Here is a 15,596-nt window from a genome sequence, read left to right as displayed (position 1 = left end):
CTCAATCTGAAAATTATTTTAATTTTATATATTATATATATATAGGATGTATTATATTAAATTTTGATTTTTTAAAGAAACTTGATTAAGTAAAAATTAATAATATTGATAAATCAAAATTAAAATTTAATAATAGTACATTGATTATATTCATAATAATATTGCATGGTTACTAATTTTGGTTTTTTTCTAAATTAAAGTTACATTTTTTTTCAATTATTTAAGTATTGTTGTTATAACTAAGCCACATTTGTCCAGCAATGTCATCTCTAACATTTTCCATCTGGGCCATATAAGCTTGACTGAAATTCAACTCTGGTGTCTCGGAAATTCCTGCTCCATCTCCTTCTTGTTGGTTTTCAGTTGTTGTATTAGATTGGCTTTCAGTTCCTTCAATATCTTCTACAGTTCTGGCATCAACTGAATATTGTTCAAACATTTCATCATTAATAGAATGCATTCTAATCCAGTTATGGATAGCACAACATGCTATTGGTATTCGACGTTGCTTTCCAAGCAAGTATGGAGGCATTGACTTCAAAATTGGAAACCTAGCTTTTAGAAGTCCAAAACAACGTTCAATCACATTACGCAATGATGAGTGTCTATAATTGAATAACTCCATTGCACCTCTAGGGTGGTTCCCTCTTCCTCTAAAACGACGCAAGTGATAACGTTCACCACGATATGGTGCTAGAAACCCAGTCATATTTGGATAACCAGAATCAACAACATAGTATTTTCCTATATTAAAAGAAATTATTAATATATAAGAACATTTGAAAGAAAATTATAATGTATCAAAATTAGTTTATTTTAATACCTTGTGGTGGCATAGGGAAGTTATCATCTTTTCTCATTGCATCAAGAAGCACTCGGGAATCATTGGCTGTTCCTTCCCATCCAGCGTAGACATAAGTAAACATCATATTAAAGGAGCATGCAGCCATTACATTTTGTGTTACATCTATTTTTCTTCCTCTAAATGCAAGTTGTTTTAGAGTTGGTGCAACTGCACTTACATGAGTACCATCAATTGCTCCAACACAATCCTGCAGAACAAATTAGATAAATCATTACCAACATCAATTAAATTGATATGAATTATAACTGGTATATTATTAAAATTAACAGACAAAATTTACCTTAAACCATGGGAAATACTTTGAATTATTTTGAATTTCTGCTTGCACAGTGTTAAAGTCAAGAGGCCTTATTACTTCATTTCCTAAATAACACAATGCATCTAGCACTCTACCAAACTGACGACAAACAGTTTCTCCTGAATGTTGATATCTTTCAGCCACAGTTCTAACTCGTTGGTTGTGTGTAACTATCCATAGAAACATGACAACAGCTTCTTCAACACTAATTACCCTATCATGTTCTATGACTTCCATTTCAACTAATCGACGACATAAAGATCTAAAAGTATTAATGTCCATTCTAATTGTGTAAAACAATCTATCAGGGTGTCCATTTAACAGCTCAAGTAAATATTGACGTCCAGACATATCTGAAGTGCGTAGTGGTCGTCTAATCTGTTGAGATTTTTGCATCTCTTTTAATCGATTAAGCATGATAACTTGACCAATTAATTCCTCGCTTGATGAAGAAGAAGTATCACCAAATAATATTTCAAACTCCTCATCTGAATCATCCATCTTAGGTACCTAATTATGACAATAATAAAAGTTTAATTCGAAAATTCACAAAAGTTAAAGAAATAACAAGGCACCACATAAGATAGTTCAATCATGATAATAAATACCAAGTTAAGTTCATTACACATTATTTAAGAAAATGTAAACTTCATGGTTTAGTAGTTCATGACAGACAAACTCATAATTAATAAACAATATTAAATCACCCCATCAATGAATCAAGATAAGCACGACGACGCTCCTCATTCATTCTCATGAATATTCCACGCCATTATGGGGTTGCTACAAACTCTTGCAACGCTTTGAGGTATATTTTGTTATCCAGATTTGGAATACCATCTAGAATGTTTTGACAATCTTCCACATTGTAAGAGTTAGTGACATTGCTGGTTTCCTCGCTAATTCTCCTTTCCCTCGATTCATAATACTTACGCATAGTCTCACTCCGTACTAGTGATGCCTCAGTCTTAGCAGAAATACTTTTTGCAAGTTCTTCCATCACATGGTCGATGGATGGATTGGCCCCTTTGTTCTTTTTCTCTTTTGGTTTTGGTGCATCTGGTGGAGCAGAAGTAGCTCGACGACGTACACCAGTAACTTCTTCCTCCTCTCCATAATTATCACCATCAAATTCAAAACCAACATCAACATGTGCTCCAGTTCCAACAAAATGACGCTCTTGTTGGCGTTCTTCAACTGAAGAAGGCGGAAGTTGAGTGGAGGCATAACTCATCCCACCAGTGGCTGTTGTATTATTGAATATTTCTCCAAGCATCTCATAATGTTGCAATCCTTTTTTTCGAAATCTTTTCGCATTTGGATATTTCTACAAAAATCCAAAAACACATAACGTTACAATGTAACATGAATTTAGAATAATCAAGTAATCAACAACACAAGTATAATGTAAGTATATTACATTTAGATAAGTGTCCCATACTTCATCATTTGCTGTAACAGTACTTGTTTGAGGATCCCATCCCATACCAGTTTGTTCCAAAAGATGAGAAAATTCACGATGTGCCTTTCTTAACCGATTGAATTTGGATTTCAATTGATGCATTTTATATCTCTTTCCAAAAGAATTTAATATGTCATTTTCTATTTTCAGCCATCCCTTTTTGTCCAAGGTTGTTGTTTGTAATCCTTTTTTGGCTTCTTCATATAGAAGACTAATAAAATGTGATTCAATAGCCTCAGGCCAAGAAGCATGATCGTCAATGCCTACATTCTTCTCAGCCATCTAATCATAATTTTAACTATCACAATCTATGTCTTCATAAATAATGCTTCTTTTAAATTTAATAGCCCAAGTTTTCAAAATCAAACATTCAAATCAAAGAATTCTAGAGATGTAAAGAAAGTAGAGAGAGGGAGAGAAAGAGCTCACCTTAGATGATGCAGGTTGAGCGTAAATGGACTACAATGGTGTGATGGTGTTGTGGTCAGCTATTGCTTCAAACAAAAGATAAAAAAAAAAAAAAAAAAGAATGCAAAACTTTTAGATTGGTATTCATCAAGAAGTCGAATATATGCTAATATACTAAACTCAACACAAAACAGAACACTATAAAGATTAAGCAAAACAAGAGAACTAAACTTATGAATCAAAACAGAAAGTAAAAATAAAAGGCAAGAAATTTTATTTTGTTTCGGCCTCAACAGTAATGGCCTACTTCTAGTTGTTTCACTCCAAACTAGAAATCAAAATGTCAACTAATTAATATTATTGGCTGCCAATCTGTCAACTTAAGATTGTCGCCAATATTTTTCATAAGGTTTTCCATTCTCTTTTTTAATTTTGATCTTGTTATAGATTTATTTCATAGTCAAATTGCTAAAATAAAACAATTTATATAACAATACTTTTATCAGCACCACCCATTTTATTATTTCCTAAGAACAAATTAAAAAATGGTTTGCACACCATACATGACAACGTGTCTATTATTCCTTTCTTAAATTGAAAAGTTTGTCTTTCAATAAATTCAACAGAATTCATCATAAAATAAAAAATAAAAAAAAATTAACTCATCACCTCGTTCAATATAAAGTACAAACTTCATTCTTTTTTTTTTTTCCAATGAAACCCGTCACAAAGGTACAAACCAGTAAAACACAAAGGCAAAACAAAACCAGGAAACACAAATTCAAAGTACTGCAAAACTGAAAACAAAATATAGACCACAAAAAATGAAGTTGCAAACATATAAATCGAAACATATAAATCGAACATGCTTATACAAAGAAACCTCAATCCACTTAGTCAGACTATACCTCAACCCGACTATCGCACTCAGTTCGGCAATGGTGTCTCTCCGTCAACCCGCAATCTTAGATCGAAAATGCTTCTCCCCTGCCTGGTGCTGGCAACGGCGTCCCTCCCCTGCCTGGTGTTGGCAACGGCGTCCCTGTGCTACAAATCAGCCAGCTGCACATGAGAAACCCCTCTACATATATATATATATATTCAAAACTAAGTCATCTGCTGCAAAGCTATACATGAAAAATCTCTCTGTATATATATATTTGAAACTATACTTAAAAAAGTAGTAAATATATATATATATAAATATATACCCTGACCACTACTCAAAAGCCATACAATTTTTTCTTAAATCTATGTATATATATATAGATATTCGAAACTATACTTAAAAAAGTAGTAAATATATATATATATAAATATATACCCTGACCACTACTCAAAAGCCATACGATTTTTTCTTAAATCTATATATATATATATATTTACTACTTTACTACTCAGGAGATACTTTTATATATATATACTTTTATATATATATATACTCATAACTTACTTCTTTACTACTCAGAAATACTCTTATATATATATATACCAATATATATAATATTAGAATATTTTACCTTGTGTAATGGAGAGGAAAAGGCTGGCTGATCACGAGAGAAGACAACAGAGGACTGGCTAGTTGATCTGATTAATAACAGAGAAGAAGAAAAGTTTGAATGGTGTGGTTTTGTGGAAGAAGAAGAAGAACTCTGCTTTTGACAGAGAGGCGGCGCAGAGAGAAAATGAGAAGGAGAAAGTTTACAAAATGATTTTAGGGTTTTTAGATTGAAATATTGCAAAACTCTGAAAACGTGTATTTATTGTTTTCTCATTTTCTTTATAAATTTGAGAAACTGATTTGAGTTTAGTTTTCAAAAATAAACTTCCAATCAGATATTTTAAAGGTCCCACCAAGCTTTAATATTTGAAAACAATAAATTCTATCCCAAAACCATACCAATCACACCCTTACTTTTTGGTTTTTTAAATGAACCTCATTCATGAATAGTTATATGTGTACTAATTCGACTAGTCTAGATTGGAGGAAAGCCTTGAATTAAATGGTAGGAAAAATGTACAAAATTAAATATGGTAGTGACATAAGTAGTTGGGAGATGTGACCACACACGAACATGTTGCACATTTGTTAAATGTTACAAGACCTATAGTATTTTACAAATGGTCAATTTAGAATATATAAGTAAAATGTTATGTACTAAATTAAAAATAGAATTGTGGGTTTTTTTATATGTCTTAAGACCATGAAATAAATATTTATTAACTTTTTTTTAGTTAAAATATAATGTTTTAGAGGCAATTAATTTGTATTATAAATTATAATATTATTAACAGTATAACTGAAGTTCAAATAGTAATGATATAGTTGAATGATAGAGTAGAAGATCCATGACCTCAATAATTGTGACATTGGGTCAAATTGTGAAAAGATTGACTTGTCCCATCGGGTTCGCATTACTATTTTATACATACAATATTATAATATGATAAAAATAGGTTGTATTATCTTTTTATTTTTTTAAATAAAACAATATTTCATCATGTGTCATTTACGCGCACCACGAAATCCCACTGCCCAAAAAAATTGATTTATTATTTATAACATCAACGGTCACATTGTCCCAAGAAGAAAACGCGTTTTACCTTGTGGAGGGAATATTTGAGAGGTTTAGAATTTTTTTTGGGAAATTTCAAAGACTATATAAAAAACAATACCGTCCTCATATTGTCTCAATTTGTTTGAAATTGTTAGCCAAGAAAATTGAAAATTGAGGAGCCCAAATAACCCCTCTACTGATGATGAAATGTCTGTCTTCATAGGTGGAAGGGGTTCAGAGAGTTATTCTGGGTCCGACAATGGCGAGGATGAGTTTGATGATCCAATACTCTCGAATCCTTGTGAAAAATACGGCCCGTCAATTGAGGGGATCAACGAATCCAACAACATTCGGCACAAAATCATCAAATTGGGAAAGCAAGTTGTAGAAAAATATAATGCTGCAGCAAACGAGATGACCACCTTATCAGCCGCCATTCAGGAGATGGAGAGGAAGCTCGACGCACTCGCTCGTATTGTAGAGGCTATCAATAATACACTGGAAGGGTGATACCTATACTCAGGTAGTTCCACTTATGTTCCTTCAATTAGATGTCTTTCTACTTTAGTTTTTAATATTCAAGCACCTTCGATGTTATGTTTGTAATTTTATTTTTAATTGTTGTATTGTAAACTGCTGTTATGTTTTTTTTAATTTAACGTGTGACATTCAAAATGCATAGTGGTTTTTATTGATGTCTGATATTTATGTTATTTTGTTGAACATTTAATTGAAGGGAAATTAATCGATAAATGGGGTAGAATAAGTTTTTCTGTTCTAAACGTAGAAAGGAAATTAATACCCATTTCTGAGGGTAGTGTGTTAATCATTGTCTAGAAAGTTGTTTCAAACCTAAAACAAATATTAAACATTACCATAACCGCCTGAAGAATTTGACTATTAAACATAACCAAGAAGAAAGTGGGTAGCAAAATGTTACATTTGAAGTGACCTTACAGAAAAAATAAAATCATTGATTTTTTTAATAGATTTCTTATACTCGAAGTGACAATTCAAGTAGGGTAGTTATATAATTATTTGTCCTTTATAGGATGGGGTCCGGCGTGTAAGTCTTATAGTGTGCATTTTGACCTTTTTTTAATATATTTTTTGGTTGTGGGAGGGTACACGTGAATGAGTTGGGAATGGAACCTGATAACTTTTATAACTTAATATTATGTGTTTACTTACAAATAAACTTGTTTGTAAATATGGACGAATTAAGATATTTTTAAATTCACACACTTTAAATTTACCTCTCTAAGAGCACTTGTGCTGTAATCTATCCTTTAAAATACATCATCAAAAAACATTTTTTTTCTATTTTACTTCTAAGTTTTACATTACACCATACATAAGATTCTCGATTTTTTTCCTCTATATCATTTATATATTATTAATTTTAAGATTTTATTAATTTTAATAATTTTCTATCACTTTCAATAATATCTCTATTTCTTACAATAATATTTATATATCTTTTAATACTTGCAATATTTATTTATGCATAATGTCAAATATAATAATATTTTATTTTCAATTAATCCAAATTTATAAAATAACCTAAAATATATTTTTCTTACAACATTTAAATATTTTATTTTTTATTGATTTCAAATATTTATCTAATTATTAATAATATTATTATATATCTTCATATTTACATTAATATTTATTTCAAATATTTATATAACTAAAGATATTGAAAGATTTCTTATACAAAATATATTGTAGAGAGAAAATATATATATTAGAGTATATATATAAAAAAGAAAAAAAATAATTACAATTTAAATAAATTAATCATAACTAATTTTTGGTTGTGTTGCTAGTTTCAATTAATATAAAATAACTAAAGAAACACATTTAAATAAAAAAAAAATGGAAGTAGAGCTTGAAGGCGACAAGGAGAGAGAGAAAGTATGAGAAATTAATAAAAATATAATTTAGAGTATGAACAGTATGTTATAAATGTAGTGTAGTACTGTAGCAATGTTAAAACATTTATGTGATGGAGCTCTTTTTTTGACCGGTTCTCTATTGGGACTGCTCTAAATCGGTGTTGTATTATAAAGATGATTTGGAGGGGTAGACTACTTGTCAAAATATAAAATGTGATTATTTACAAGTATGAGTGGTCAAGTTTCAATGTATGCATGCCGTGTAATCAAAATGAGTTCACCTGTGTTGGTAATAATTACAATGAGTTGACATGTGTTTTCATTTATTTTAATTTTTTGGAAAAGCATACCTACTCCAAAACTTTTGTAATCTGCAATGTCACATTTCCTTCCCAAATGAGGTAAGGCCTATAAATGGAGCATTCATTAGCCATTTTCAACTCATATTTTCCAAGAGTGTAGAGAAATCTCTCAAACAAACGAAGAAGACAATTGTTTTAATATTCAACCAATGGACCATAATTGCACAGAAAATTGTCCAAACCAGCCACACTACCATGCCCTACCCGCCCCTTCCCATAACTGCCCTCTATGTGGAGTATCCCAGCAAGTGGCTAAGCAATATGAGGAAGTTGTCATGGTCAATGATACAGTATCCGTCTTAGCAAGCACACTCTCGGGCTGCGATTTAGATATGGAGGCCCAATACAAAGATGTTAAGTTAATTGTGAAGAAGCTAGAGAAAAGGCTCCGTGACATGGAGAAAAATATCCACTCTTTGGTGGAATTATTGTCACAACTATTTAGGGGATGAACTAGACAATCATTCCTTCATTATGTTTAGTTGTTTTTATAATATGTTTTAGACTTTTAAATTGTACATGTTTCAAGCTTTATTTATATTTTCTGAACTTTGTTTTTTTTTTTTTGGTTATTTTTATGTTTTGTTTAGTGGAATTTGAAGATTGTGGGAAAAATAAAAATTGTTCTACATGAACTTATTTCTTATATAGTTAAAAAGTTACAGTGTTGCAAAAATATTGGAATATATTAAATAACTACCACAATTAATGTTCACTTAACGAATAAGAAAATCGTTCTTTCTAGGAGGGTAGAAAGGTAATAATTTTGTTTATCATATTTTTATAATCTAGTGATGTAGATTGTTAGAACAATGCAAGGGTAATTCACAATTATTTTAAAATATAATTGTGAGTTGGAACTTCAAAATTACTTCGTGCCTTTTGGGTGATCTCACTAATTATACATGTGTAGAAAAATAGTCCCTTTAAAAAAGTGCACATACAGACAATATAGCACGTATATTTGGTCAACAATGCTACAATGAAAGACATGATATTTTAATATTTTTTTCTACCTATTTATAGCAATTATTCTAGCCGAAATGGTTTAGACCATCATTGCCAAAATAATACTTCATAAGTGCTAGTGGGAATTGTGTTGAAGTAGTACCTCTCAAAACTCATAAACTTATTACCTTTATTCAACATGGCCTATAAAACAAAATTGAATGAATTTTGTCAAAAAAATCACTTACCATCTCCCTTGTACGTATGCACAAATCATGGGTCCATTGACAAAGCCATGTTTGCTGCCTCCGTCACAGTCAATGATGAAGCATTTCGTGTTCTCGCAACATTTAACACGAAGAAGGAAGCTATGAATGACGTGGCAAGGATTGCATATGGATTCCTCTCTATTGAGAAAGCCAACTTTCAACCTTCAGGATTTAATGGAGGTACTCACTTTTAAATATATAAAGGGTCAAATATATTTTTTCTTTAAACAATTATTACGTTTTTCATATTATTTACTTCTCAACCCTAATGTTTAAATCCCACTTTATTAAACTAAGGGTCATCATCAAGTTCCCATGGTAGTAGGTCTCCTTACACATCTTTTGAAAAAGACGTGTCGTGGAAAAATATCTTGCAAGAGCGTCTCCAAAAAATGAATTGGAGCTTGCCAAGATATTATACAAAAAAATCTGGCCCGGATCATTGTCCTACATTTATCTCACGCGTGGAGGTAGAAGGTAGAATATTTGAAGGAGTGGAAGAGTGCTCCAAAAAACTGGCTGAGAGGAGTTCCGCCAAGGCAGTGTGCAATGCCTTGACTTGATTTTTTACTATTCCATATATAATTAGTTTTTTAGTACACAAAACTTTATTAATGTTATTCGAACAAGTACAATTTTAAGTTGGTACACCACTTTTAATAGTATGGTTATTATTAACTATATTTCAATATATTTATAATGTTTCTACTATCCAGGTGGGTGACAATCTCTATTGTAACTATTAGATAATTTTTAAAATATTAAATGCTATTTCTAACGGTACTGTAGTAGTTACTATTTACATATTTTGTTTCTTAAGGCCAACTCCAATGGGAGTTGCTATGCCTAAATATTTGTCACAGGTGGTCAAAGGTGGAGATTGAAAGCTGAGGTGGAGAGATTAGTTCAAAAGAAATTTGGCAACGTTGCCTTCATATATATATATATATATATTTTTTTTTTCTTTTTTTGTATTGGTTAAGCTTTGATGTGACCATTTAAGCAATCTCCGCCCATTGGAGTTGGCCTAATGATATTTACTTCTTAACCTCATTTGTTGGTTATCCGTGTGATCCTACTATTTCCCCTTTTTAGAATGTCTGATAGTTCCATGAAGCAATCATATTAATGGACCTAAAAAAATTAAAATAATATTAAGAGTTTTGTATTGAATTTTTTATTTTTTTTGTGAAAAATTTCCACGTGTACATTGACACTTCTTAAAATACCTAAACGATGATTAAACAAAAAAAAAATTTGGGTTGTACCAGACACGATATATGTACTTTTAAGGTGTACCAGTTGTGGGAAAGACACATAAATTGTAACATTCCATAAAAGTATGACTTCTCCCATTTACATTGGTAGTGGCCCATTTATGTCTGTCGCCTACCCTAAAGTTGGGTGACGAGGTGGGGCCAACGACCCAAGACCACTGCGTATGCGTATGGTGGGATCCACTGCCCCAGCACCTTCTCTTTTTCCTCTTCTGACTACTTCTTGCTCTGCCTCGGGTCTCACTCACAATCACAATCCCAATCCTACTATAGAAAAATAAAATCATGGCCCCACCAAATCGGCTTAGCTCTTTCAAGGGCCAACTCCTCCTTCCTTCTCATTGGGCCTTACAACAGGTTACAAATAAGATTGCATAAACTCCTAAATTATAGTTAAACATTTAAATAATTGTTAATTTCAACCATAATACCATCATAGGAAAAAAATAATTAGTGATTGAATATATAATTAAGCATAAATATTTAATAACTCTTTGGCAATAAATATATCGTTTAATTTATTGAAAATGTGACTAAAAATTATTTTTTATAAATTAGAATATATCAAAATTTTAGCCGTTATAAAATAATTTTTAATTATTAGTAGTGAATAATAAGGACCACAATAGAAAATAATTATTTTTATTAAAACTTGTTATGAATGTATCTAAAAATAAAATGTTAATTCAGATTGTCATGTCAATGAATGAGGACAAAATCTTTTAGTTTGGTGGTTCTTATATTTGGTGGGTCCACAGAATTCAATGTACAATGGACTGTCATGCCACCTAATTTACTATTGAAACTATTGGCAGAATAGTATGTGAACAGTACTTCCCATGCCGTGGCCTTACATTTTTAGGGTCCACTTAATTTAATGTGGCATGACATAGACGCATTTTACTATTGAAAGTATGGGTCAAATAGTATGTGAATAATACTTGGTGACTAATAAAAATCAGACTACACGAAATGAACACCTATATAATGGATGTTTGGTATAGTGCATTTATTGGTTAGAGATTTATGCATAAACCACCAAGAAGACAACTTTTCCCCCTGAAATTAATTATGTCGTCCGGAGAATGTGGTACTCCAAACAGTGCATGCCCGATGCATTGCGGGAGCCCGGGAGCGTCAAGGATGAAGGCTTCATCAATCTCGACTAAATACAAACGTGTTTCTGTTAAGTGTGTTAATTGTTCTAATTGCACTACTCTTAAGGATAAGTTGTATGAAGAGAGGAGGCTGAGGAATAAGGCCTATAGACTTTCTAAGGAAGCAAGAGACCTCCTGCTTGATTTGTCAGATTTGATCTACAAATTAACAAAGACAATCAATCTTGCAAATGAGCACATGAAAGGTATTGAAACGGTGGTCGATAATATGAACAATCAATTGAGTATGGCCGCATGTTTGAACTTGGACAATGTTGATTGATCAGACAACTATTACCAGACAGTGAAGCCCACATCAACCCATTTACACTATGTTAAGTATTTTTAATTTGTATTTGCTGGAGTCTTAACTCAGGTAACCTTACTTGGTCTCTTAGGTTATTTAGTGTTTCAATATGTTCTGGTTGAATTAAAAATACCATGTAGTATGGATATTAAATGATTGTGTGTACTTGTACGAAAATGTCATTATGACAAACTTTGTGGTGATGTGGTTAGTTTCTAGATTTTAGTAAATGTTGACTATTTTACATTATAAAATATGTTGAATAGATTTATTGTTTTAACTATTGTAAGTCACAAGAAACCACTAGTCGACAACACAAAGTTTACAAATTAAATCAAGTAACAACCAAAATTAGAGGATAAACATACATGGCAAAATAAGGGTCAATTGTTTAATAAAATATTTTCATTAAAAACATATATTTCAGGTGGCCCAAAACATCAACTGGGCCTCGTTAAAAAAGGTGTACACTTTATTCAACATTAAATGTCCCAATAAATATGTCTACCTAATAACTTGCTTGGATAAAAACCTGTATCCCCCAACTTTAAAATTTAACCAACAGCACATTTTGTGTTCACAATTGAATAGAATATAACAAAATCTGGAGGATATGCCAAGTTCACCTTCAAAAGTTTCAGTGCACGAATCTCCTTGAACAAGGTGAGCATAATCTTTATTTTATTCTCCATGACCATTACTAAATTTATGTTGACACTATTTTAATTTGAGTATGTCTACTATTTTATGTGGGAACCAAATAGGGGCTATAACTAAAGTAATAGAAACTGACCATATTTTTAAACAATTATTTCATGACTCAAAGTTTGTACACATGCACATACGTAACTTTCAAGGTTGTCATAAACAATCACTTAGTTTAGATGTCAAATTTTAATTTAGTTAAAAAAATCGTTTTATTATCAATTTAAATTCTTTTTTATTTTCAAAGGAAACTTGTCTTAAGTCTATTAATGCCCACATTCCCTCATCATTAGAAATTCTTCCAATATATTGACTAGCTCATTTTACTAGGCCTATTGTTTAATCTCCTCAATATCAATGGAAGGCCCAAATAAATCTTACACTTGAAAATGCATTGGCATTTATTATTTACATTCACATTTCCTTTAATTTGGGTATGTCTCTCATTTTCTATGGGAACCAAATAAGGAAAAATTATAATAATATGAATTTTCTTCTATTTTGAAAATCCAGTTTCACATTTGTGCCATGTTTTTACACACCTTTGCAATATCAAGCTTTTCACCAATATCGACTGAGTTTACAGGTCAAATTGTATGTATAATGGGCTATGTAAAACATACAATAACTCTATTCATAATATATTTCCTAAATCTTGGATTTTCTTTCCCAGATTTAACTTAAATATGGAAGAGGTAGGAAGTTTGCAAGAAACATCAAATTGGGAAAATATACTACAATCTTTGGAGATTGAGAAACTCGCAAATGATATTGAGACGGAGGATGTCCATGGAAAGGTCTTGGAGTCCCTTGAAGAGTGGGAGGATTTTTATTACACATACTCTTTGTGGGTAGGCTTCAGTGTCCGCAAAGCAGATGTACAGAAAAAAAATGGGAACATCACCATGAGAAAATGGGTATGTTCAAAAGAAGGTTTCCGCAAACACATGGAAATTGACAAGGCCGGTGGGAGCAAACGAAAAACATCTATTACTAGGACTGGTTGCCAAGCTAGTTTTCGAGTCGTAATGATGGGCGATGAGGGTCCGTGGATTTGCAAGGAATTCCAACCTCTGCACAACCATGACAAGGCAGCATTAGATGAGTTGCGATTTCTGAGATCAAACTGTTCCGTGTCAGAAACCCTAGTTGCTCAAGTGAGGTCAATGAACCAAGTTGGGATAAGAACTTCACACATCATCTCCCACTTGGCAATGCAGTCTGGTGGGTACGAAAGGATGCCTTGCCAGCTACGAGACGTTTACAACAAGGTCGCCCATGTCAAAAGAAAAGAGAAAAGATGTACAGATTCAGATGGTGCTTTGGGATATTTGGATTGTCTGTCAAAGAGGGATCCAAATTTCTTCATTCAATATCAATGTGACGTGGACAACAGATTGGGGAACCTATTCTGGGCGGACGGATATTCTCGACGGGATTTCGTCGCATTCAGTGAGGTTATTGGATTTGACACAACATATATGACAAACAAATATAATAAACCCCTGACAATTATTTTGGGCGTCAATCATCATTTCAAGACCTGCATATTTGGAATGGCACTGCTTAACTCTGAGGATGAGCAAACTTACTTTTGGTTGCTTGAAAAATTTATTGAATGCCACAATCATGTAACACCAAAGGTTGTGGTGACAGATGGAGATGGAGCTATCAAAAATGCTGTCTTGAAGTACTTCCCAAATGCAACTCATCGGTTGTGTGTGTGGCACCTGTGTACCAACGCTTTAAAAATTTCAAAAGACCCCCAATTCTTACAAGGGTTTCAAGATGTCATGTACAACTATTACACAATAGAGGAATTCATGCAAAAATGGGGGGAATTAATACACAATTTTGACCTCCAGTCTAGCCAATGGTGCACCGACAATTATCACAGTCTTCGTTCATGGGCAGAGACATACCTAAGAGGGAAATTTTTCGCCGGAATGCGGACCAACCAAAGATGTGAGTCCATGAATTCAAGTATTAAAAAATTCCTACATGCAAGTTATAGTCTCCGTGAATTCGTTACCTCGATTGACGTTGCTATGACAAAGTTGAGGCACGTCGAGAGAGAAGATGATTACAATAGTCGACACAGTAGTCCTCCAATACCAGGTCCCAAAAATGCTCTTAAGACGTACCATGAGCAGTGTGCCAAATTGTACACTAGAAATATGTACTATAAAGTGGCTGATCAAATCAAAGCGGAACATGCGTACTTTGTCAACAATTGTGAAGACAACAGTGAATCATTCTCCTACAGTTTGTCAAAGTTCCAACACGAGGATAGAGTGTACAACGTTCATTACCACCCACAAGAGGAGACATTCACCTGTCACTGCTTGCTTTTTGAGACAGACGGCTATCCGTGTAGACATATTTGGGCTGTAATGAAATACCGTCATATGAAGATAGTACCACAGTCTCTCCTGCTGAAACGGTGGAGTAAGAATGCAAAAGCAGACCTCCCCCTCGAACTAAAGCAACACTCCACAGAAAAGCAACAGTTATTTGAAATGGCTAGGCAGGCATCCCTCGCTTTGGATACAAACTTGTTGAGCTATTACGCTTCCAAGTCTGAGTAATCTTACACCAAAGCGAAACAAGAAGTGGCAACACTAACTGCAATGTTCAAGGATGCAGTTCCATTGGAATCAAACACCGGTGACAATGATTCGGAACGATATCAAACCTATCAAGAAAATGAAAACATTACCAGGGACCCAACACCTTGTAGAACTAAAGGATCCGCCTATGCAAGAAACAATAGGGACAATGTTACGATAGATATGTCAGATGGAGCCGTTAAAAATAAAAGGAAGTGTTCGAGCTGTTATTCTGCAGACCACAATCGAAGAACATGCCCTCAGCTGGTCGGTCTACCGCTTCCTCACAGTCAACAACCCTCACCAAGTAAGAGAGCTTAGCATTCGGCTAAATTCGACGAATCTAGATGACCATCGAACTTTATGACAGAATGATAGTGCAAATTGATTAAGTGTCTATTTTCGTAGGCTTTCTGTCCTACTTAACAATTAAAGTGTTTTGTAATGGTTTAGGTGGCTGAATTAGTATA

At 32.9% G+C, this 15,596-nt stretch overlaps 2 protein-coding genes and 1 long non-coding RNA gene across 5 annotated transcripts; 1 reads left to right on the top strand and 2 right to left on the bottom strand.

Annotated features, from left to right (window-relative positions):
• Positions 1 to 220: 220 nt before the first annotated feature.
• LOC133791775 (protein ALP1-like) lies at positions 221 to 1,664 on the bottom strand. Its single transcript, XM_062229690.1, has 3 exons — positions 1,146 to 1,664; positions 824 to 1,052; positions 221 to 744 (listed from the first exon to the last, which is right to left on the bottom strand). The coding sequence occupies exons 1-3, from the start codon at positions 1,662 to 1,664 to the stop codon at positions 221 to 223; spliced, it is 1,272 nt and encodes a 423-aa protein (XP_062085674.1).
• Positions 1,665 to 1,747: 83 nt separating this feature from the next.
• LOC133789667 (uncharacterized) lies at positions 1,748 to 4,872 on the bottom strand. Of its 3 annotated transcripts, XR_009873656.1 has the most exons (4): positions 4,554 to 4,872; positions 3,942 to 4,075; positions 3,055 to 3,119; positions 1,748 to 2,490 (listed from the first exon to the last, which is right to left on the bottom strand). It is a non-coding gene; the product is annotated as an uncharacterized LOC133789667 (long non-coding RNA). The 3 variants fall into 3 exon arrangements; XR_009873655.1 differs by lacking the exon at positions 1,748 to 2,490 and having other exon boundaries at positions 2,902 to 3,119; positions 3,942 to 4,080; XR_009873654.1 differs by lacking the exon at positions 1,748 to 2,490 and having other exon boundaries at positions 2,902 to 3,119.
• Positions 4,873 to 13,203: 8,331 nt separating this feature from the next.
• Positions 13,204 to 15,105, top strand: LOC133791774 (protein FAR1-RELATED SEQUENCE 5-like). The gene has a single exon (XM_062229688.1). It carries the CDS (start codon positions 13,204 to 13,206, stop codon positions 15,103 to 15,105), a length of 1,902 nt encoding a protein of 633 aa, XP_062085672.1.
• The last annotated feature ends 491 nt before the right edge of the window (positions 15,106 to 15,596 follow it).

The sequence above is a fragment of the Humulus lupulus genome, chromosome 7, assembly GCF_963169125.1.
Source record: "Humulus lupulus chromosome 7, drHumLupu1.1, whole genome shotgun sequence".
Taxonomy (NCBI): Eukaryota; Viridiplantae; Streptophyta; class Magnoliopsida; order Rosales; family Cannabaceae; genus Humulus; species Humulus lupulus.
This window is presented reverse-complemented; position numbering and strand designations above follow the sequence as displayed.